Genomic DNA, 19843 nt, shown 5'->3' with positions numbered 1-19843 from the left:
TAAATGAGCTGCTTGTGAGTCATGTGACTTTTGTTTACAAGCTCTGCTTCGCTAGGAATTGCACAGTGTGAACCTAAACGAACAAAATACAAAAAATTGAACAGTCAACTTTTCCACTCAGACCAAAGAAAACAAAATGTAGGTGTGATCACATCTTAGTTGTCGGTGGACCTGACTAAATTATTCCCACCAAACTTAAGGAGCACCAACTTTTCTTTCTGAAACGTGTGTCTATGGAATTCATTGTGCAGAGTATAAAAGGCTGTTTAGATTAACAGGCCTGTGCCTGTTATCTATCAGAAAACATGAATATTTTATTTGTAGGATCCATAAAGAGTTTTGGCCAGGAGATCCACTGCAGCTAACATTAGCCTGTGTGTGGGCGGTGATGCAGGCTGTCAGGTTAGGCCAGGCAGCTGCTGATGGTGCCAGCATACCTGTTGGCAGAAATGAACATAACCCATGTCATTTTAGTTGGCAGCTACCACATTAGAGGTACAATTAGCCATTTATGTGTCCAGGTTTGGCTATATTCACATATGCTCTTGGGGAGTTGGAGTTACAGAGGGACATTGTGTTTGATTAGTCCTTGTAGACAATAAAGTCATCTTTCAGGGCAAGTTTAGTCTGTGTGTGTGTGTGGGGGGGGGGGGGGGGGGCACTGGACAGCAATCTTCTACTGGTGAGGCCTTGCTCAACAGCACATCAACCTCAGTTGTTGAGGGAGGCAAAAAGAAAACGTTCCTTGTTTACCTCTCCCAGAGAAAACAGGTTGATTTCCCCATTGACATCCATATAGCCAATGTATGTAGGCCTGTCTATTTTATGAAATCGGAAAGATGGGAAACTGTATAATGCACAAAACAAGTATTTTGTTTGCTATAAATAGTGCTACCAAGTACAAGCACTTCAAAGCAGCAGCAAATAAACTATTTGTTTTGTGTATACAGTTTCCCATCTTTTCTATTTTATGTTTTCTGACCCATTGGGAACCGATTTTTCCACTGCCTTTTTATGTGGATATTATATTTTATGTTCCGATGCACAATTTGTCCTCTAAATATACCCTAATAATTGAAAGAGATACGGATGACATAGGAGCCACCTGTCAAAAACAATGATATTGTCCTTTAACTGCTACCAAAGCGTCTCAGTAATGGGAAAAGCCACAGAACGGATTGAGGCATTAACTTCTTTCAAGGCAAGAATGAAATAGGAGCCACTCTGCACCTCTCCTGATAAGCATTCGGTTAAATTCAAAAATGTTTCAAATGAAGAAATCCCACTCAGTCACAATGCATTACACTGGAAGCCCATAGCCGCTGCACCGCTAAATCGCTCCACTGAGTTCCACTGAACTGCTGCAGCGACAGTTTGGGAAAACAGCCTGAATCCTGCTTGACAGCTCTGCAGCAACTACTTAAAAATGGAGCTCAGAAACCACTGGGGGGGAAAAAACACACACACACACACTCTCCATATTCTTTTTTTTTTTTTTTTCACTTAATAGCCTAGAAAGCGTAGAGAGGTGTGTGACGTCTGCGGACCCTCTGGATGAGTCATATATCTCCGGCTCTAACAGAGACACAAAGAGAAACCCAGGCAGGCAGACAGGTTAATGGAAAGAGAGGGAGACAGATGGAGGAAAGGAGATAAACACAAACATATAGACAGACAGACAGACAGACAGAGAGAGAGAGAGACAGAAACACAGCTGACTATGAGCCAACACAGTTTCTCTCCGGCTATCAACTTATTAAATGGGTATAATCTCAGAGAAGGGCTTTTTTTTTTTCTTTCAAATGGGTAAACTGCTGCTGCCAAGGGAACAAAGCTAATTAAAGCACTTCAGGAATACAATCTTAGAATATTAACTAATTAAGAAGCACAATCTTAGAATAGCAACTACAAATGAGGAACAAATGCAGGTCGTCTTCAACGACGTTTGTTTAATTCAGAACTGCCCAGAAAAAGGAGGGATGCTACAAATCATCCAGAACACTGTTACAAAGAGAAAGCTGCATCTTGCGGGTCAGTTGCCTCCTGACAGCGTTAACAGTCTTAGCAGTGAGTGACAGAAACTGACAACCGTTGGGTCGGGAGTCCCAGAGGAAGCTGGAGGTGTCAACAACATGAGGTTCATAAGTGGGTTTGTCTTTGATGTTGCATACAGATCACTGGCTCCAATCCACGAATACAGGCGAAAGGTCCGGACAGACAGGGATCGACAGTGACTCTTTTCTTTGGTGCATGTGATCCTGAAAACTAAATGAAAACCTGAAAGGAAAAATCCACCCTTAAACACTTTAATACTGTAAAAAAAAAAATCAACTATTGGCAATGTTCCTACATCTCTGGGACTATTTTGTTGTTTGGTGTATTTTTTTTCTGCCGCAAGCTGCAATGGAGTTTGATATCAGATAATGTTTCAACTGAAGTGGAAGTAGGCAGAGGCCGGTTGGGGGAAAGTGGATAAAATACAACATTTCATCACAAAATAACTCCTGGTTGTTAAATGTCATAAATTGATGATATTTGGTGTAAGAGTATCCAAGGGTTGATTTTTCCTTTAAGGAGCGCTCTGAAGAATTTAAATAATACAAACACATGGATGGACATGTTGTCTATTGCTTTTCTATGCCTCACTAATTCCCTGTGTGTGTCAGTTGTCCAGCGGCTTTTGTAACCTGCTTGTCAGGTCTCTGTAGAGCTTTTTACAGATACTGATTACCATCAGCCTGCGGCACACACAATACTAATGTGCGTTTTTCTCCATTTTCAACAACGTGACTAAGCCATTTGCAATATCTCCATCAGAGCAACAGACAGTCAGACATTGAACATTTCAGTGACAGTTATGCTGGCTTCACAATTCTGCTCCTCCCTGACGTTTACAAGTTTTATTTATTTCCATATGGCGATGCTATGGGAGGCAGAACAAATGAAACCAATGCCGGATAACACTGTTAAAAAAACAACTATTGGTGATGAACCTCGCATTTCTGGTCCCATTTTGTAGTTTGGCTAAAAGTAGATGTGATGTCACCTCCAGATATTTCCAGCAGCTGCAATGGAGTTTGACATCAGAAAATGTTTCAGGATCTAAAACATCTAAAACATAAACGTCAGGTTTTGGCGTCAGTCCCTCAGAATCAATGAGCGAGGGCTTCTTTCTAGAGCCGCCATTTTGCAACAAGTTCACGCCCCTTCTCTGGGGGTTGCCAAAAGGCATTCTGGGAAACGTAGGAAATCACTAACTGAAGTAGAAGTAGATGAGGTAGGTTGAGGGAAAGTGGGTTCACCAAAAAAGATAATTACAACACTTCATCACAAAGTAACTGGAATGCATTGAACATCACAGATTGATGATATGTGTAAGAGGATGGATTTTTCCTTTAAGGGTTCTTCTGCTTTTCCAGTCCTGGTTTCTCACCTTTGGACTGAAACATCTGACATGTTGGGAACACCAGAGAAACCAGGTTTTAGACCTGACTACCCGGTCTCTATCTCAACAGTCTGAGCCACAGAACAGAGTCCGCCCTCCTCCTGTAAGATCACCAGCTCTCCCACCGTCTGCTGTCCACGGACCACAATGCACTGCTCTCCGCCCTCCGATATCACCACTTCCACCAGGTCCTGCCCCGCCCCTTGCGGGAGAGGGGTCTCCGAGGCGAGGAGCAGAGGGGCGGAGCTCGATGCGGTCAGGCTTTCCGATTGGTTGCCCACAGTTTGGACGTAGACCACGGTGTGTTCGACTCGACCCGGGACTTCCCCTTCGCCTCCTCCTCTTCTCCTCGCTCTTTCGTTCTCATGCTCCTCTTCCACTAGAGACCTCCCTCCTGTCTTCTCCACCTCCTTCTCTCCTTCCCCTCCCGTTTCCTCCCCTTCTCCTCGTCCCCCTCTCCTCTCCTTCTCTCCTCCCCCTCTCCCCACCTCCTTCTCTCCCGTCAGTCGAGGCAGTGGGTTCTTCCTGGGTCGGCCTCTAACCGGCCTCGGGTGACTGGACTCTAAAGCCGCCAACGCCTCCAAAACCTCCCGCCTCCTCTTCCCGTCTCCCTGCCCCCCCTCCTCCTCCTCCTCCTCTTCCTCCTTCTCCTCGTCGTCCCTCCCTCCCTCCTCCTCCTCCTCCTCCTCCTCCCTCCCTCCCTCTCTCCTGTGCTGAGCTTGGTGCCTCAGCAGACTCTGTCTCAGAGTGTAGGACGCTCCACAGTGGCAGCTGAACGGTTTCTCCATCAGGTGAGACGACTTCATGTGTCTCCTCAGCTTGGTGGCCAGGATGTAGCCTAAGAAAACACAGACAGACACATTTGAAGCAAAAAAAACTAATAAAATCCACCCTCCAAAAGAATCGATATTTTGTTATTTCTATGATCAATCAGTAGTTCAGTTCACTGCCAAAATCATAAATTAGAAAACCAAGACTCTAATCAAGGGAGAAGACCTGGTTGCTCCATTAAAGGTTAAGTTTGGCGATTTTGGACCTATATATAATTTGTCTCTTACATACCTGTAGTATGCTGCTAACAATGAGTCCAAATGGGGTTTGTCAAAATATCTCCAAAAAAGCTATTCTGTGAAAACGATACGGACACCGACCGACATATTTCTCTCCACGGCCCGGAAAGCAGCGGCACCGCACCGTTTCCACTCAGTGGATCATCTTCTACCGAACTCTACTGTTTACAATCTGACCTGACCGTCCAGAACTAGATCACTCTGCCAGGAACCACCTTTCACCCCACAGCAGTCTGTGCTGCAGAGAAAAATATACAAATGTACAAGAACAGATATATAAATGCAACACGTAAAGTTTTGGTCCCATGTTTCATGAGCTAAAATAAAATATACCATATTTATTTACACAAAAAGCTTATTTCTCTCAAATCTTGTGCACAAATCTGTTTACATCCCTGTTATTTAGCATTTCTCCTTCTACCAAGAATAATTTTCTTATCTGAACTGTAACTAAGTAAAATTTTCCAAGTAAAATAGTTGCATGTTGAGTTTACATTTTTGTTCAGTATAGTTCTGTGATTTCCTGATTAATGGAGGAACTGAGTCATGAAATCAGAGCTAATTTTCATTTATGTATTTCACAACTTTTCCGTTTACTCTCAACTCCCCTGTGGAGCCACAAATGGCTTTTTTTTTTAGATATTTTAACAAACAGTTTGGACTAATTTTTAGCAGCAAGACGCAACGGAGCTCGCTGTTTCAACCGACAGCTGACTCTGGAGACAGTATTGTCTGTGGGTCCAAACAGTTATGAACCAAAATATTTATCTTTGACGTGGTTCACTTTCATCCCATCAATCATTTTGTAAGAGTAGTTTTTCATCATTTTATCATCATCAAATTAGTTTTCAATACATTTCATAGACATGAACACGTGTATCCAGAGAAAACATGCTACACGAAGGATTCATTTCGACCGAGGGGCCTGTTGGTAACTTAGATTTTTAGGGGCCAGAATTTCTGTTGGCCTTATTAATAAAAAATAAAACAATGAACACTGAGCTTACTTTTCTTTGCCTGCAGTCTCCTGTCGCAACATCTCATATTCTTGTAACTGTAGGTTATAACTGTAAATTATTAAAGTCCAGAAATATCAATATTCACTCCTGCAATTATATTTCACCAAAAAGCATGTCGTCCCTGCTGTATATCAGCGCTAGTCAGTGATGAGGGATATTTATCTGGTATTCTGTCTCAAATAAGTTTCCTTTGACTTCATCAATAATGCAACCATTGAATTCAGCACAAGTTTTTGTTGTCTAAGCCTTTATTTCATCAAAAGTGTCTGTGGATAACCTTGTAACAGTTTGTCTTTCCAGTCATGCAGGCAGCGCTGAACTTAGTTTTCATTTCTTTCGTTTCTCCCTGAAAACTCATCAGCAGTGCAAACCACTGTGATAATCCTGAGATGATGAAAGGTTTGTTGGGGGAACGCTGGGCCGTCACACTGTCCCTCACCAGTATGTGATTCTTGCCCCTGGCGTGTTTTTTCATTGACTCATTTTCCACTGTTTTGTCCCACACACAGAATTTGTTTTACCATAAACGTCCCTTCTAATTCTTTTACAAAATAACAAAACACAAGGCTTTCATCTCATCATAGCTCAGCCATGAAAACTATAGCCGCTAAATTCAATATTTCTTGACAACATTTTGGAAACAGCGCGCAGCTTCTGACTTTGTCCTTTCATCTTAATTAGAATTGGCTAACATTTTTAAATCTTTGGCTTGATTACAATTTAAGTATTTCACTAATGATGTTATCCAGAATGACTGCAAGAGTGGAGTAAATGAACATTCATGAATCCCATAACTGTAAATAGCCTTGCAATTAAAAGCGCTGGGGAAAGCAATGCAAACATGATAATTACAAAAAAAAAAAAGATTAAAGGTGTAGCATTCAGTAGGAAAAAGAGAAGAATGGGGAGTGCTGCTGGGACACACATGGTTAAAAATCAACGTTAGCAAGGGGCTGTTTGGTGGTTATCAACCAAGGCTCTCTTTCCCTGTGATTAAAAATGTCTTTATTAATATGGCATGCTTCTATTGAACATTAAAAACAACTCTGATGCATTTCGGCCGCATGCCTTCGTCAGAGAGTGTGAGTCACTGAATGAGTAACATTTTGTGCTCCTCAAAATGAAGATCACATTTCCCATAAACCCCACTGCTTCCTATCACAAAGTGGATGTTGCTGTTGCTGGTCTCATTTGTTTATTTAAAACAAAATTGTCTCAAAATTAATGTGGTAATGAGTTATTGATGTTTAAAAGCACCTTTAAAAAAAAAGAAGAATAGCAGAAAATACTTTTTTAGTAATTCATTCTTAATATCTGCCGTTTTGCAGACAGCTTGACTCCTGCTCCTCCTTCCCCATTTTCTCCTTTAAAAACTGAATGTTAAACGTGTGTCAAGTGAGTGTAAAAATTTCACATATTAAAACACACATACACAGATTCTTAAAATGACTTTCTTCATGCCTCTGTGTGTTTTGTGTGTTTGCTTACTAAATCACGTGTCTGTGACTAGAAATTAGAAACAAAGCTATTTTATGTAATGCACGGCTGCTGTTGACTATTTTCACTAACAGAGTTCCAACCAAAGTAAAGCCAGAAATCCCAGAATTTACTTGTTTAAAATTCAGTTTCACAATATTCAGTTTAAATTTACTTGAAAAAAAAATCAATATGACTGCTATCTATCTAGTACCAATTTGTCAGCTACAATCTGGCCACTAACAGGTTTTTGTCTATTTGTACAAGTTTCAGCCCATGAAATTCTCAAACAATTTACAATTACAATTTCCCATTTGGCAGACGCTTTTATCCAAAGCGATGTACACATGAGATTTTAATACAGCACAAGCAGGGATCTAGTCAGGGTTCTAGGTTTTAGTTTATGGAACTATCCAAGCCTGCTTTCTCCTCACACCCCCCTCACAGTCATTGTTCTTAACCTTCAAAAATGTCTATCTTAAAGATATGTAATCTTACATCTGAAAATCTCAAATAAAATTTAAAAAAAAAAAACTGCTAGAGAGGTGAGAAAATACAGCTTTCATCTAATACTGCATCACTTATTGCAAGACTTTTCTCAGATTGAGTGACATCACCTTGAAACAAATGGAGTAATCTCCCTTGTTTCATGTTTCAAGGAAAACAAGTGGAATTGTCTCATCCAATAGGAAGACGTGTTGGAAGAAAAATATGATTACAAGTCTCAATACAAGGTTCAAGGTTCAAGATTCAAGGTTGGGTGGAAAGCTCACACTGAGATTAGGTTCCTGTAATGACACAAGATACCGAGGGGATTTTTTTTAAATACTGATGACTGCAGCTACAACTAAATCAAACTAAAAGAAAATGATCATTAATATGCACCAAAAATGGGAAAAATCATAAATATTTGTTAAGAAATGTAGCGCATTTGTACTCTACTCAACTAGAAACACAACTACAAACTAGGGTTTGACTGATATGGGCTTCTGAAGACTGGTAACATTTTGCACTGATATTCAATTTCTTTATATTTGATCATTTTAATAGCACAAAATTCTGTGTTTCCCCCAGAATTACATTCTTGTCAGGGTGGGAAAGCCTCTGAAAGCATTTAGACCATCATGGGACACTAAAACTCTCCATTGAAACCCATCAACCAAACCAACAAGCACTCAGGATTATCAGGACAAACCAGGAAATAATAATTTTCACTTTTTTTTTTTTTAGAATGAAGTTCTTAACCTTTTCCAAAGCTGGCATAATGCAGATCGGGGAGATTGGTTCCAGGCAATGGCAGTAACTGTCTCTACTGTGCAGCCTTTAATTTTTCATCAATTTTAATTGACTTTTAAATTTCAGTAATGTTCTAACCTTTTCCACAGATGTGGCAGCAGTGCGGCCTCTCTCCGCTGTGCAGCCTCTCGTGGGCCCTCAGGGTGTGCGGGTCCCTCAGCGCTTTCCCACAGAAGCTGCAGAGGAAAACCTCTCCGGTGTGGGAGAGCAGGTGGCGGCGCAGCTCCGGCTTCTGGGAGAAACTCTGCTCACACTGGGAGCAAGGGTACGGCTTCTCTCCGCTGTGGATCCGCAGGTGGCCCTGGAGGTTTCCTGAGACACACACACACACACACACACATATTCAGACTGGAAACAGAGCGTCAGACAGAGACGATGTTTGTTGACGGGGGAAACTCTGATCACAGCGGGGGCAGGTAGCGTGAACATGCAGGCGGCCTAGTAAGCTAAGTAGTAATGTGTGAAGTTCTGTCAAAACTGATGCAATCGCTTTGAGAAACAGCAACATAAATTGGAGCTTAATCACAGCTAGAGACATTTCATTACATTTCATCACACAACTTTCTAACTGTCTTCTTGAACAATAACGCGTCATGTCAGCGTTCCAACACAATAACAGAAACAAAGTTTTCTCTCTCTTTCACTACCAAAGAAATGTGGGACATGAGCTTGTGTTTAGAAATGTGTTTAGAAATATGCAGGTGACTACTACTACTAATAATAAAAGATTGCATTTTAAATACCTCAAGAGAAAAAATAATACCTAAGATGATTTTGGCCAGCAAGAACATTTTGCACAAAATGAAAAGGGGCAAACACTTTTATAAACTGGATTTATGTTATTTGAAATTACTAGAATATCCTCTCTAGTTCAATAGAGTCAAACACTTTGGTGCTAAATCTAAAATAAAAAAAATAAATAAAAAAAATACACAATTAAACACAGCAAAATGTGCAAAAAGTCAAGGGTGGATGAATTCTTTTTGAGCATGTTTATTCAGAATATGTTCATTGAGGCCAAACGTGGATGTGGATCCAGTCAAAAGTTTGGACACACCACATTTCTCTATATTTTTACTATTTTCCACATTTCAGAATAACACTTAAGACATCAAAACTATGAAATAACACAAATGGAATTATGCAGTGACCAAGAAAGTGTTAAACAAATCAAAACTATCTTATATTTTAGATTCTTTAAAGTAGCCGCCCTTTGCCTTGATGGAAAGGCAAAGGCTTTGGAAAGAAATTCATACATAGGATTAACTTCACTATTTATATTTGTCTAAGAAACACATTTCTAGCATTTAAGCATAAGCTTTTAGATCAAAATGGCTTCAAGAGAATGAAAAACACAGTACATTCAATCAGGTGTGTCCAAACTTTTGACTGGTAGTGTATGTTGAGCATGAATGTTGTTTTCTGTGATTAATTTTTACCATCAGTCATATCACACAGTTCCTGGGAGGCATGGCTACTCATCTAAATTAGGAAATGAGTCCGGCCTCCTGGCCTTTCAAAGGATCTGCTGTTGTCAGAGAAATATTTGGCCACTATGTCATTTTCTAATTGAGCACACCTGCCTGTTAATCAGCCTGCTGATCAGAGTATTGACATTACCTCTCTGTCTGAAGGCCTTCCCACAGTGCTGACAGATGTGGGGTTTCTCCCCGGTGTGGAGCTTCATGTGGTTCCTCAAAGAGCCTGAGTTGGCCAGCAGCTTGGAGCACACTGTACACTGTAACTAGAGGAGAATAACAAATACAGCGTGTCAGACTGCTGCGTGAAGAGAAAACACATGAGGAGCATGCCAATTTAAAGATGTGACGTGAAGTGGCTCGGCAGCGCAGGGAGAGAAAATACGACCCATTACCATTTAGTTTTTTTTTTAAGTCAGGAAAAGCTAGGGGCAAGGTGAAGCAGCAGGATCAAATTAAATATATTCCACCTCGGTAACTACAGATTTTAGGAGAAAACGTGAAGAAAATTATCAATTTAGCTACCCACAAATCCTCCTTGTTTAACAGGTGATGAGTCATCTCCAAGTGACACATTACAATTTTAAAATGTCATTACAGATGATTGAAGAAGCGCTTCACTGTGCAGAATAATGCCCCCTCTGTACCTTGGGAGGCTGTGTGTGTGACTCCCTGCTGCAGTGGTTGAGGCGGTGGATGCGCAGGGAGGGGCGGCGGGCGAACGCCTTGCCACACAGGTCGCAGACGTACGGTTTTTCTCCGGTGTGCAGCACCATGTGCTCCCTGAGGTCCCGCTTCAGCCCGTAGCTCTTCTCACAGTGGGGGCAGGAGAACGGACGTTCCCCGCGATGACTCAGCTGGAAATTATTATTATTATTATTTGCAGTACTTGGTATTTTTTTATCATTATCACTATTATTTTTATTCAGTGGGACAGGAAAATTGCCACTCTCCATTATGACTAAGCTGGTTTCCGTCAGGGGAAACCTTTAAAGGAAGAATTCACCCTGCAACACGCTGATAAAAACAGCTATTGGTGATGCACCTTGCAATTTTGGGCCCATTTTGTTAGTGGGGCATTTTTCTTATTCTCATGGGTAATTGGCCAAATGAGACAACAATCTAAAACAGCAGCGGTAAACATCAGGCTTTGGTGTCAGTCCCTCAGAATCAAAGAGCGAGGGCTTCTTTCTAGAGCCGTTCAACATACAGGGAGAAATCCATCATAGGAGAGAGACCAATTTCTCCACCCACAGGAGCAGGAGATAGACCAGAATGCAATGCAGCCATGTTGCTTTTTTCAGTAAGGGGTGACTGTCACTTTTTCTCGACTGGAAAAACTCTCGCTTTCTTGCTCTTACTATGGTATCGCTACCGCTCTCTTCACCTACATGTAAAACCCTCAGCTGAAACCAAGGAGTTCCCGTTCTCTGGGTGTTATAGAAAGGCATTCTGGGAATTGTAGGCAATCAAAGTGAACTAAAGCAGAATTAGACAAGGTTGAGGGAAAGTGGGTTCATCAAAAAAGAAAATTCATCACAAAATAACTCCTGGAATGTGTTGAACATCACAGATTGATGATATCAGTGTAATAGGGGGGATTTTTTCTGCACATACCCAGCACATATACATAATAAAAATAAAAGGAAAAATAGCGAGGATTGTAGCATCAAAAGCAATTGAAAGAAAGAGAGAAAGAGAGAAAGAAAGAGAGAAAGAGAGAAAGAAAGAGAGAAAGAAAGAAAGAACCAGTCTCTCAGTTGTCACTCAGTCACTCTCCCACCTGATGGGCCTTGTAGTTCTCTGCGGAGCTGTAGTTCTTGCCACAGTCCTGGCAGCTGAAGGGCTTCCTGTCTGTGTGAGTGAACTGGTGTTTCTTCAGGTGACACAGCTGGTAGAAACTTTTCCCGCAGCTGGAACACTTGTACCGCCTTTCCCTAGCAACCACCTCGAACGCCTCCGGTTGCCTAGCTAGAGTCTCCCCAGCAACACACCCCGGCGCATCGGCACCAGCTGTCTCCGTGGAAACCGTCTCCGTGGAAACCGTCTCCCCGGTGGCGGGCCGGGCGCCCTCACTGGGGCTCTGTCGGAGCGGGCGGGGGCAAGCGGGTGGGGGAGGGGGCGGCGGCAGCGCCTCCCGCTGCTTGGTGCGTCCGATGGAACAGTGAAGTCGACGAGGTTTGGCGGCCAGGCGGGAGCTGCACCTGACGGGAGGGGGGGCGGGCGGGGGGAGGGGGGCTCTCTCTCCGCCTGTAGGGTTACTGTCAGACTGTCTGACTACAGCCACAAGCTCCGCCTCCCTCCCCTGCTGCTGTGGACCGCTGTCTGTAGTGTCTGTAGCTCTACCAGGCTGCACTGCTGCTGCTCTGTCAGTCATTACTGTGTCAGTCCTTACACCTGATGGGTCGCTGGCCGTGTCTCTGGTCGTGTCCCTCTTTGTGTCTCTGGTTGTGTCTCTGGTTGTGTCTCTAGTTGTGTCCCTGGTTGTGTCCCTGGTTGTGTCTCTGGTCGAGTCTCTAGTTGTGTCCCTGGTTGTGTCCCTGGTTGTGTCTCTGGTCGAGTCTCTAGTTGTGTCCCTGGTTGTGTCCCTGGTCGTGTCTCTGGTTGTGTCTCTAGTTGTGTCTCTAGTTGTGTCCCTGGTTGTGTCCCTGGTTGTGTCCCTGGTCGTGTCTCTGGTTGTGTCTCTAGTTGTGTCTCTAGTTGTGTCCCTGGTTGTGTCCCTGGTTGTGTCCCTGGTCGTGTCTCTGGTTGTGTCTCTAGTTGTGTCCCTGGTTGTGTCTCTAGTTGTGTCTCTAGTTGTGTCCCTGGTTGTGTCTCTAGTTGTGTCTCTAGTTGTGTCCCTGGTTGTGTCTCTAGTTGTGTCCCTCTTGGTGTCTCTGGTCGTGTCCCTGGTGTGCTGCTGTGTGTGTGTGTCAGGAGTCCTGCCTGGCTGTGGGTGTGTGTTTTGACTCGGCTGTGACTCCGCTCGTCTGCCTGAGTCAAATGAGATTTTCGCGGCTCTCCTCTTCCTCCTGCATGAGGCCGGCTGACTCCTCTTGATGCCTCTGCGGGGGATCCAGTCCTCCTCTTCGTCCTCCTCCTCTTCCTCCTGTGTTCTCTCCTTCTCTTCCTCCTCCATCTCCTCTTCCTCTCCCTGCTTGGTTCTCATGTTGCTCTCTGAGTCTTTCTTGTGTTTTGGACATTTGGCCTTGTGATCTGTCAGAGAGAGAAATATCATTTGGTGAAAAATAAACATCTCATACCTATTTACTCATTAACATGACGCCACAACACGCTCTGTACATGTGTGTGGCTTCTGCAGACTTGTTTCATGTGAATATGATGCACATTTACACATGATGTGTATAACTGTACATCCACATACCTGCATCTTCAGCTTTCACAAACTGTTATATTTGTATTCTGCAAATACTAATGACAATTTAAAGGGTTTCACTATTTCATATTGTATTCATATTGACATTTTTTATATTTTGCATACCTATATTTATACAAATATATACAGCAAATATGTTTACACACATTTTTTACACTGTTTTTAAATGCCTACGTCATGCTTACATTACAGTTTTCTTTTCCCCTTCTGAATCCAAGTCATTTTGCTACTGCACCGACCTAATTTCCCCACGGGGATCAATAGTTTCATCTTATCTTATTAGCTTTCATTTAGTATTCATGATTTTTTTCAAGATGCATTTATGATTCATTGGCTTCATTTGTTTAAATCTGTTATCTATAATAACAAGCGTTTAATAAGATAACAGTCGAACATGCACGTCAACAAACTTTATAACAGCGGATGTGTTTTGTGCTGAGCTGTAATGATTCATCTCCAGCTTTCAGCCTCACTGTGAGTGTTTCAGCTGATACTTATAAGATAGAGTCCACACAGTAGAAATGGCTCCAATGGCGTTTATTACCACCACATGTGACGTTTCCAGCGTATGCTCTTCTTCAGACATTGACAGTGTTACATAGCTCACATAGCTCTAAACTAACTGATGTACGTGATGTTAAATGATGTTTATGTCAAAATTCTGCTTTTATCACTGTGCAGCTCAGTGGGGCCGTCCAGCCTGCACTACCAAGTCCCCTCTGTTTACATATTGGCCATTTATTTAATTATAACTACAACTGTAATAGTAACATGTGGTGGTAAACAAGGTTTTCTGAGGGAATGTGTTATTGGAAATGTGCCAAAACTGAGTCTATTGAACTCCAGATGTCTAATGTCTCTCTGGCTCCACCTGGTGGACTTTATGACTGAATATAACCTGAGTGAGCAGATCTATCAGCTGCAGATAACTCAGTTAATCTGACCTGGTCAATTTTGAAAGAAGAGGCTACTTGCCTTGAAAGAGACAAAGTATAATCATTAGAGTTCAACCGATACTAATAACAAGTTGCTGATAGCAGATATTTTGTGCGGATATTCCATATGTTTAAATTTGATCATTTTCATACCAAAAATTACAGGGATTCAGTGTTTCCCCCCCAAATTTTAATCTTGTCTGGATGGAAAAGCCTCTGAAACAGCATTTAGACCATTATGGGACACTAAAACTCTCCACTGAAACCCAGTCTAATCTTCCACACCTATTCAATAGTAGGGAAACTCTGGGATACATTTGGCTTTTAAATGAAGATTTAATTCACAAAAAACCTCACTGAATTATATGAATGAATAAAATGTGCAAAGAAAAGAAAATTTCACTGCGATATAACCCTAATAAACATGTTTTTTAAGTGCAACTTTCTAGAAATACTTTGAAACCTATTAGAACCTATTACTTTCCCTCTGGTGTATATATAGACTCTCTGCAGTTACCTCTGTGTTGTCCAGCAGACTCGTCCTGTGTGTCGGGTGTTTTTCCCACAGGTTCGCCGTACACCAGCAGCTCCGTCCCTGACTGGATGTCCCGACACACACGCAGACACACATCCACACACACACACATGCACTTCTCCCCACACACACACTGCACCGCCACATTCTGCTGCGCTCTGCCCCGAGCCTGGCAGGCAAAGCTGGAGGAAACACACACACAAAGACACATTGAATGAAAATGTGGTGAAAATGTGACTTGCATCTGGCTAGTAAACATTTATCAACTTCAGAGTACTAGCAGCAATCTGAATGTAATCTAAAGGCGATAACATGGAGAGCAAAACATGGGGTTTCATGGGGTTTCATCCCTGTCTTCAGTCCTGCTGGGTTTGCCAGGTTATTGTTTACAGAGCCTGATTCAGTAGGCCAATTGAAGACAGAGATAGCTACATAGCACCAATTTGTCTGTGCAAATGCATGAGTGTGAAGCAGAGCAAAACATAACGGAGGTTCAGGGAAAAAATGCCTTAGAAATTCAAAAAATACCTGTGAAATTATATATGTGGGGACAAAAAAATGCCCCTGATACTGTAATTAGGAGGAGCTTTTTTGCATTTCAACCTATGCACATTTCACTTTTTAAGTTTCGTTAATGCAACTATTGTCCCCCGTGGGCCGCCGTAGCTGTTTCATGGGAGCCTATGGCCGGGCGACACTTCACTGTGCGCTCCAGGCGAGAACAACTGTGTGGTTTTTGATCAGAACACAACAGAGTGCACAGCCTGAAGCAGTAGAAAATGTTGGCACCACACAGCCAGCAGTAGAAGAAAATGCCGACCCCACATAAACCACAGCTTCAACAAAACATAAAACAATCAATGTGAGAAAACTCAAAACTCAACCCATCCTCTGAAGGCCTGCCATCAGTTTCCAGCATTGGGAAAGAAGCTGGGACATGCGGTATATTATGATTTAAAATAAAACAAATCTTACTGGTACAGACTGAGAGTTTATTTGCCAATATGCAATGAAAATGTATTATTTCATAGTTCAATAAAATTGTCCCCAAAAAGGACAAGCATGCCCCTACAAATCAGAAAATGCCCTGTGAAAAAAAAAGTGAATTTCTTCCCCCGGTGTGAAGCAGTGTGTGAACTGTGTGAGCAGTAAACCATGTGAACCCACCTGATCCAGAAGGCTTTGTCCAGCAGAGCCTCCTTATCTGCTGCTATCTCCATCATTGCCTACACAACACAACACAACACATAACTTTACATTACAGCGTCGCTCTTAACGCTGCCTAAATAACCACATCTCCAAAGGCACCGAATCACTGCAGTATCTAACTGCAGATGGTAAAAAGGATTTCCCACACTGGGGTGGAGGACAAGGTGATTACTGAAAACACCAGTCCCTGAATACAATATATAGAGGTTTATTGATATTAGATAATTATCATCCATGTCTGACATTTAGTAAAAAGTTAAAATAGGCTGATAGGTAAAGTTGTCCTTTGATTGCTGTGGCCTTGTAGATTTATTCATTGGTACATTTTTATGTATAAGGCTAATCAGAGTCTGCCTCCTTCTGCTCTTCTGTCTGTAGAAAGGTTGGTGGAAATCACCGTCTACAGTCTTACCAAGTGTTTTTGTTATCCGTCCCTCGGGTCTGAACTTAACGAGGCAGAGAGGCTTGCATGCAGTCTGCTCCCTATGTCTGGAACTGATTACAAGAATTTGCTCGCTCTTGGTGAATTTAAAATTATTATGAAGGATCTCAAGGCCGACTCTACAAAGTGCTGTCTGTACTTTATTCAGCCAAGATGTACGGAGGTTTGGGACTTGATCCTGCTGGCCTTCTGATCCTTCTGAACACTCATACAGTGAGTTTTCTCTTTGCATTTACCTATTATGTGATTTTAGTTCTATCTTTGCGTATGTACATTGTTGCATGTTGTTTGTTACTGTTATTTTTATTGTGATGCTGCGTTTGTGCCAAGGTCTCTCTTTAATCTAGATGGGACTACCAATGGGACTACACTGGTTAAATAAAAATTAATAAAATCAAAGTGATTTAAAAATTATAATCTTTACCTTTTCTGTCTCCCTGCTGTCGGTCTGACCTTTGTTGGACTTGGGGTCAGAGGTCATCATGGCAGGGTGACAGTCAGGGTCAGCGTGGTTCATCCAGGCCCACTCAGTGTCTCCCCCCCTCCCCAGCAGGGACCCGGCCCCCAGCGAGCGGCCGACCCACCACAGCCCCAGACGGCCCTCGCAGAGCCGGGACGGTCCCACAGCGAAACCCCGGGGGATCAGGGAGGAGAGCAGGGAGACGGGAGGAGACGGGCCGGGGGGCGGGAGACTGGCCATCACTCTGTATGGAAACACAAGAAACAGATCACATCACATTACAATAGACAAGATTACATAAAAGTTATTTTTTACAGATGCAGCTACTGGAGAGGAGGGGTTGTGATTCTATCGTGCTTTAGTACGTTTAGTAACAGTTGAGAGGTTTAGAGTTGATTTTAAAGCTGCTTTTAATGTCTTCGAGGTTAAGGACTGACGTATTCGGAGAGAATATGGAGAGAGAAGGAGACAGGCTGAGGCGGTGAGGTTATATCCAATAGGTTATGATGGGTGAGGCAGCAGGGACAGAAATCAACAGGCGCTGAGGGCAAAAATCCCCGTCCAAGTTCATAAAATTCATAAAATAAAACTAAAAATGAAGGGGCAAAAAATGCCCCTGATAATTAGGAGTACCCTTTTTTGCATTTCACCCAAATACATTCATGCATGACTGTGACTAATGTCCCTCGTGGGCCACTGTAGAAAATCCATGGGAACATATGACAGGACAAGTCATTCCAGTGCATTCTGGGAGACAAAAATGGAGCGTTTTTTGATCACAAAACAGCCAACGCAGCCTGAAGCAGTAGAAAACGTCTGTGATTGTTACTTTATGTGATGTATATTATGATTTAAAATAAGACAAATCTTAGTGGTACAAATTGAGTGTTTAATTGCCAATATGTAATGCATATGTAATTGCCAATATGTAATTTCATAGTCCGAAAAGGACAAAAACGCCCCTAAATTACGATCAAGAGGGCAAAAAACTGAATTTCTTACCCTGGTAGACAAGGTGTGCATAGAGAAGGAGCAGACAGGGGAGGACAGACAGAGTGAAGTGGAGGAAACACAGAAAACAGCTGAAGTCGGATTAGATGAGACTCTGGCTGCTGGAAGAGGCCTGAACAGATTATATTATATGAGACAAGATTACAGCAGAGGAGGTTTATTTTAACAGGTGGAATGGGAGGGATTTAGAAAAAAGGGGAGACGGGGGGAGACGGGGAGAGAAGAAGCTCCGTTATACTGTAGAAAAGAAACGTGGAATGCACGGAGAGGATCAAGTGGTCTCCAGCAAAGTTACAGTACAGTAAACAATGACAGTTTGGGCAATACAGCAGCACAACTGTAAACCTTTCCACTATTTCACATCTCTATCTAGCGGACAGACACTTCAGTTCATGATGTTTTTTTGACAGATAAAGTGAGCAGCTTAAAAGTGTCCATACCAGCTGTCCTCACAAAACTGTGCTAGCTGCTTGTCATACAACACTTACTGTCATTAACCAGTGTGCTGTGGTGTATGGCGAGACCCGGCTGTAACAGAGACTAGTGATAAAACTATCTGCAGCCTGACTGCCTTCTAACGCAGGGCAAACGCACTTCTGGCCAACAATCATCACAGCCGGCTGCATCTATAAACTACTCCGCTGTCTAGCTCCAGGTTTCACACAAGGATGTTTCACACTAGAGGACAGCAAATGTGTTGAACTGGAGATATAAGACGCCAGCTAACGCCTCACAAAGTAACATGTACCGTTAGCTGAAGTGCAACACAACTGTCCGTTGCATTTTTGACCTGCTAAAGCTAACGGTAGCAGTGAATGTTGATATCCTCCTGATACGAGCATTGGTTAGCTAACTAGCTAACGTTAGCAGGTTTCTATGAGTCATATAGCTAATCCTATCCGTAAAACACTTTTGTTAATGAAAGTAACTGTGTACTAACTTGGGATGTACTCAGTGTCTTGGGCAGTTTTGTTTATAGCCTAAATCAAGTATTTATTCCGCTACAAACTCTGGGAAAGCCATCGTTCTCCAGCGAGAAATCACACCAGCGGAAGTCGTCGTCGTTTACAGTCCGGTGGGAAAACGAGTTGTGGTATTTTTGGTCCTGCTCCAGACCACACCATTACTTCAGTACATAGAATTTGAATTGATAGAACGGTCATTCCCATTCAAATCTAGGTTACACTCTTGAATGGGCTTTTGGCTGGTTCAGTTACAATGGCTGCCATATAATGTTTGATAATGTAATGGAAATCAGTGTTGATTTGGTGCACGAGACTCAGAAAGCTGATGTGTTACCATGGCAACGGCTTTGTAACTTTCTGAGTCTCATGTTCTGTGCACACATGAAACAATGTTCATTTACATGACAACATTATCAAAATTCTATAGAAGCCATGTTATTTGTACCAAACAAAACTAGAAAATGGGCTAGATGTGGGCAGCTGGAAGTACAAAAACATCTAACATTTAAATAGTGACTAGGGATGGTTGTTAGGATGTTTTTAAGTGGTTACTAGGGGGTAATAGGTGGTTGCCGGGGGTAATAGGTGGTTGCTAGGATGTACTAGCAAACGTCTATGGAAGCCATTAGGTACCCTATGGGTGTACCAAAAGAAAAGTTCTGTGTTTCTGACCATTCTGAAAAGTTCCAGGGAAGTCAGTGAAATGCCACAGTGTATGAAGAGTGAATTAAGACTTGCAGAGACTGACAGATATCTGTGAAAGAAAGTTGGAGTTGGTGTTAAAGTACCCATGCGAATGTATAGTGGTTGTTATTGTGGTTGGTCTTAATATGATAATATTAATGAGTCCTTTTCAACTTGGAGGGAGGAGGATGCATGATATGACATGCAAGGTGTTTCCAGACCTTTCATGGTGACAGTTCATAGAGAAAGAACAGATATAGTCAGTCACCAACTACTTTTTATATAAGACTAATCTATCAAGCTTCAATTCATGAATGAAACAAACTATGCATATGTATGAGGATGAAAGAATGTATTTTGTGACAAACATTGACTTTTTTCCACTCATTTAACAATTGCAAAATGTCCCAAGACCCAGAGAGAGATGACTTGTCCCGGAGGC

The 19843-nt window shown here is 42.3% G+C and overlaps 1 protein-coding gene across 1 annotated transcript; it reads right to left on the bottom strand.

Annotated features, from left to right (window-relative positions):
• Nucleotides 1-1929: 1929 nt before the first annotated feature.
• znf408 (zinc finger protein 408) lies at nt 1930-18794 on the bottom strand. Its single transcript, XM_078283870.1, has 11 exons — nt 18693-18794; nt 16706-16985; nt 15798-15856; nt 14613-14812; nt 11568-12979; nt 10432-10641; nt 9927-10050; nt 8385-8618; nt 4097-4283; nt 3934-4018; nt 1930-3813 (listed from the first exon to the last, which is right to left on the bottom strand). Exons 2-11 carry the CDS (start codon nt 16979-16981, stop codon nt 3493-3495), a joined length of 3108 nt encoding a protein of 1035 aa, XP_078139996.1. The 5' UTR covers nt 16982-16985; nt 18693-18794; the 3' UTR covers nt 1930-3492.
• Between the last annotated feature and the right edge of the window lie 1049 nt (nt 18795-19843).

This window comes from Centroberyx gerrardi, chromosome 1 (assembly GCF_048128805.1).
Source record: "Centroberyx gerrardi isolate f3 chromosome 1, fCenGer3.hap1.cur.20231027, whole genome shotgun sequence".
NCBI lineage: Eukaryota > Metazoa > Chordata > Actinopteri > Beryciformes > Berycidae > Centroberyx > Centroberyx gerrardi.
Note: the sequence above shows the minus strand (reverse complement) of the source record. Positions and strands in the feature narration are given on the sequence as shown.

Excerpts from the sequence above, each read along its gene's own strand:
- znf408 (XM_078283870.1), bottom strand. The coding sequence starts at position 16,981 with ATGGCCAGTCTCCCGCCCCCCGGCCCGTCTCCTCCCGTCTCCCTGCTC. Across the intron at positions 15,857-16,705 it reads ACAGCAGGGAGACAGAAAAG|GCAATGATGGAGATAGCAGC; the intron begins GTAAAGATTATA and ends TGTGTTGTGTAG. Across the intron at positions 4,284-8,384 it reads CTGCCACATCTGTGGAAAAG|GCTACATCCTGGCCACCAAG; the intron begins GTTAGAACATTA and ends GTGTTTTCTTAG.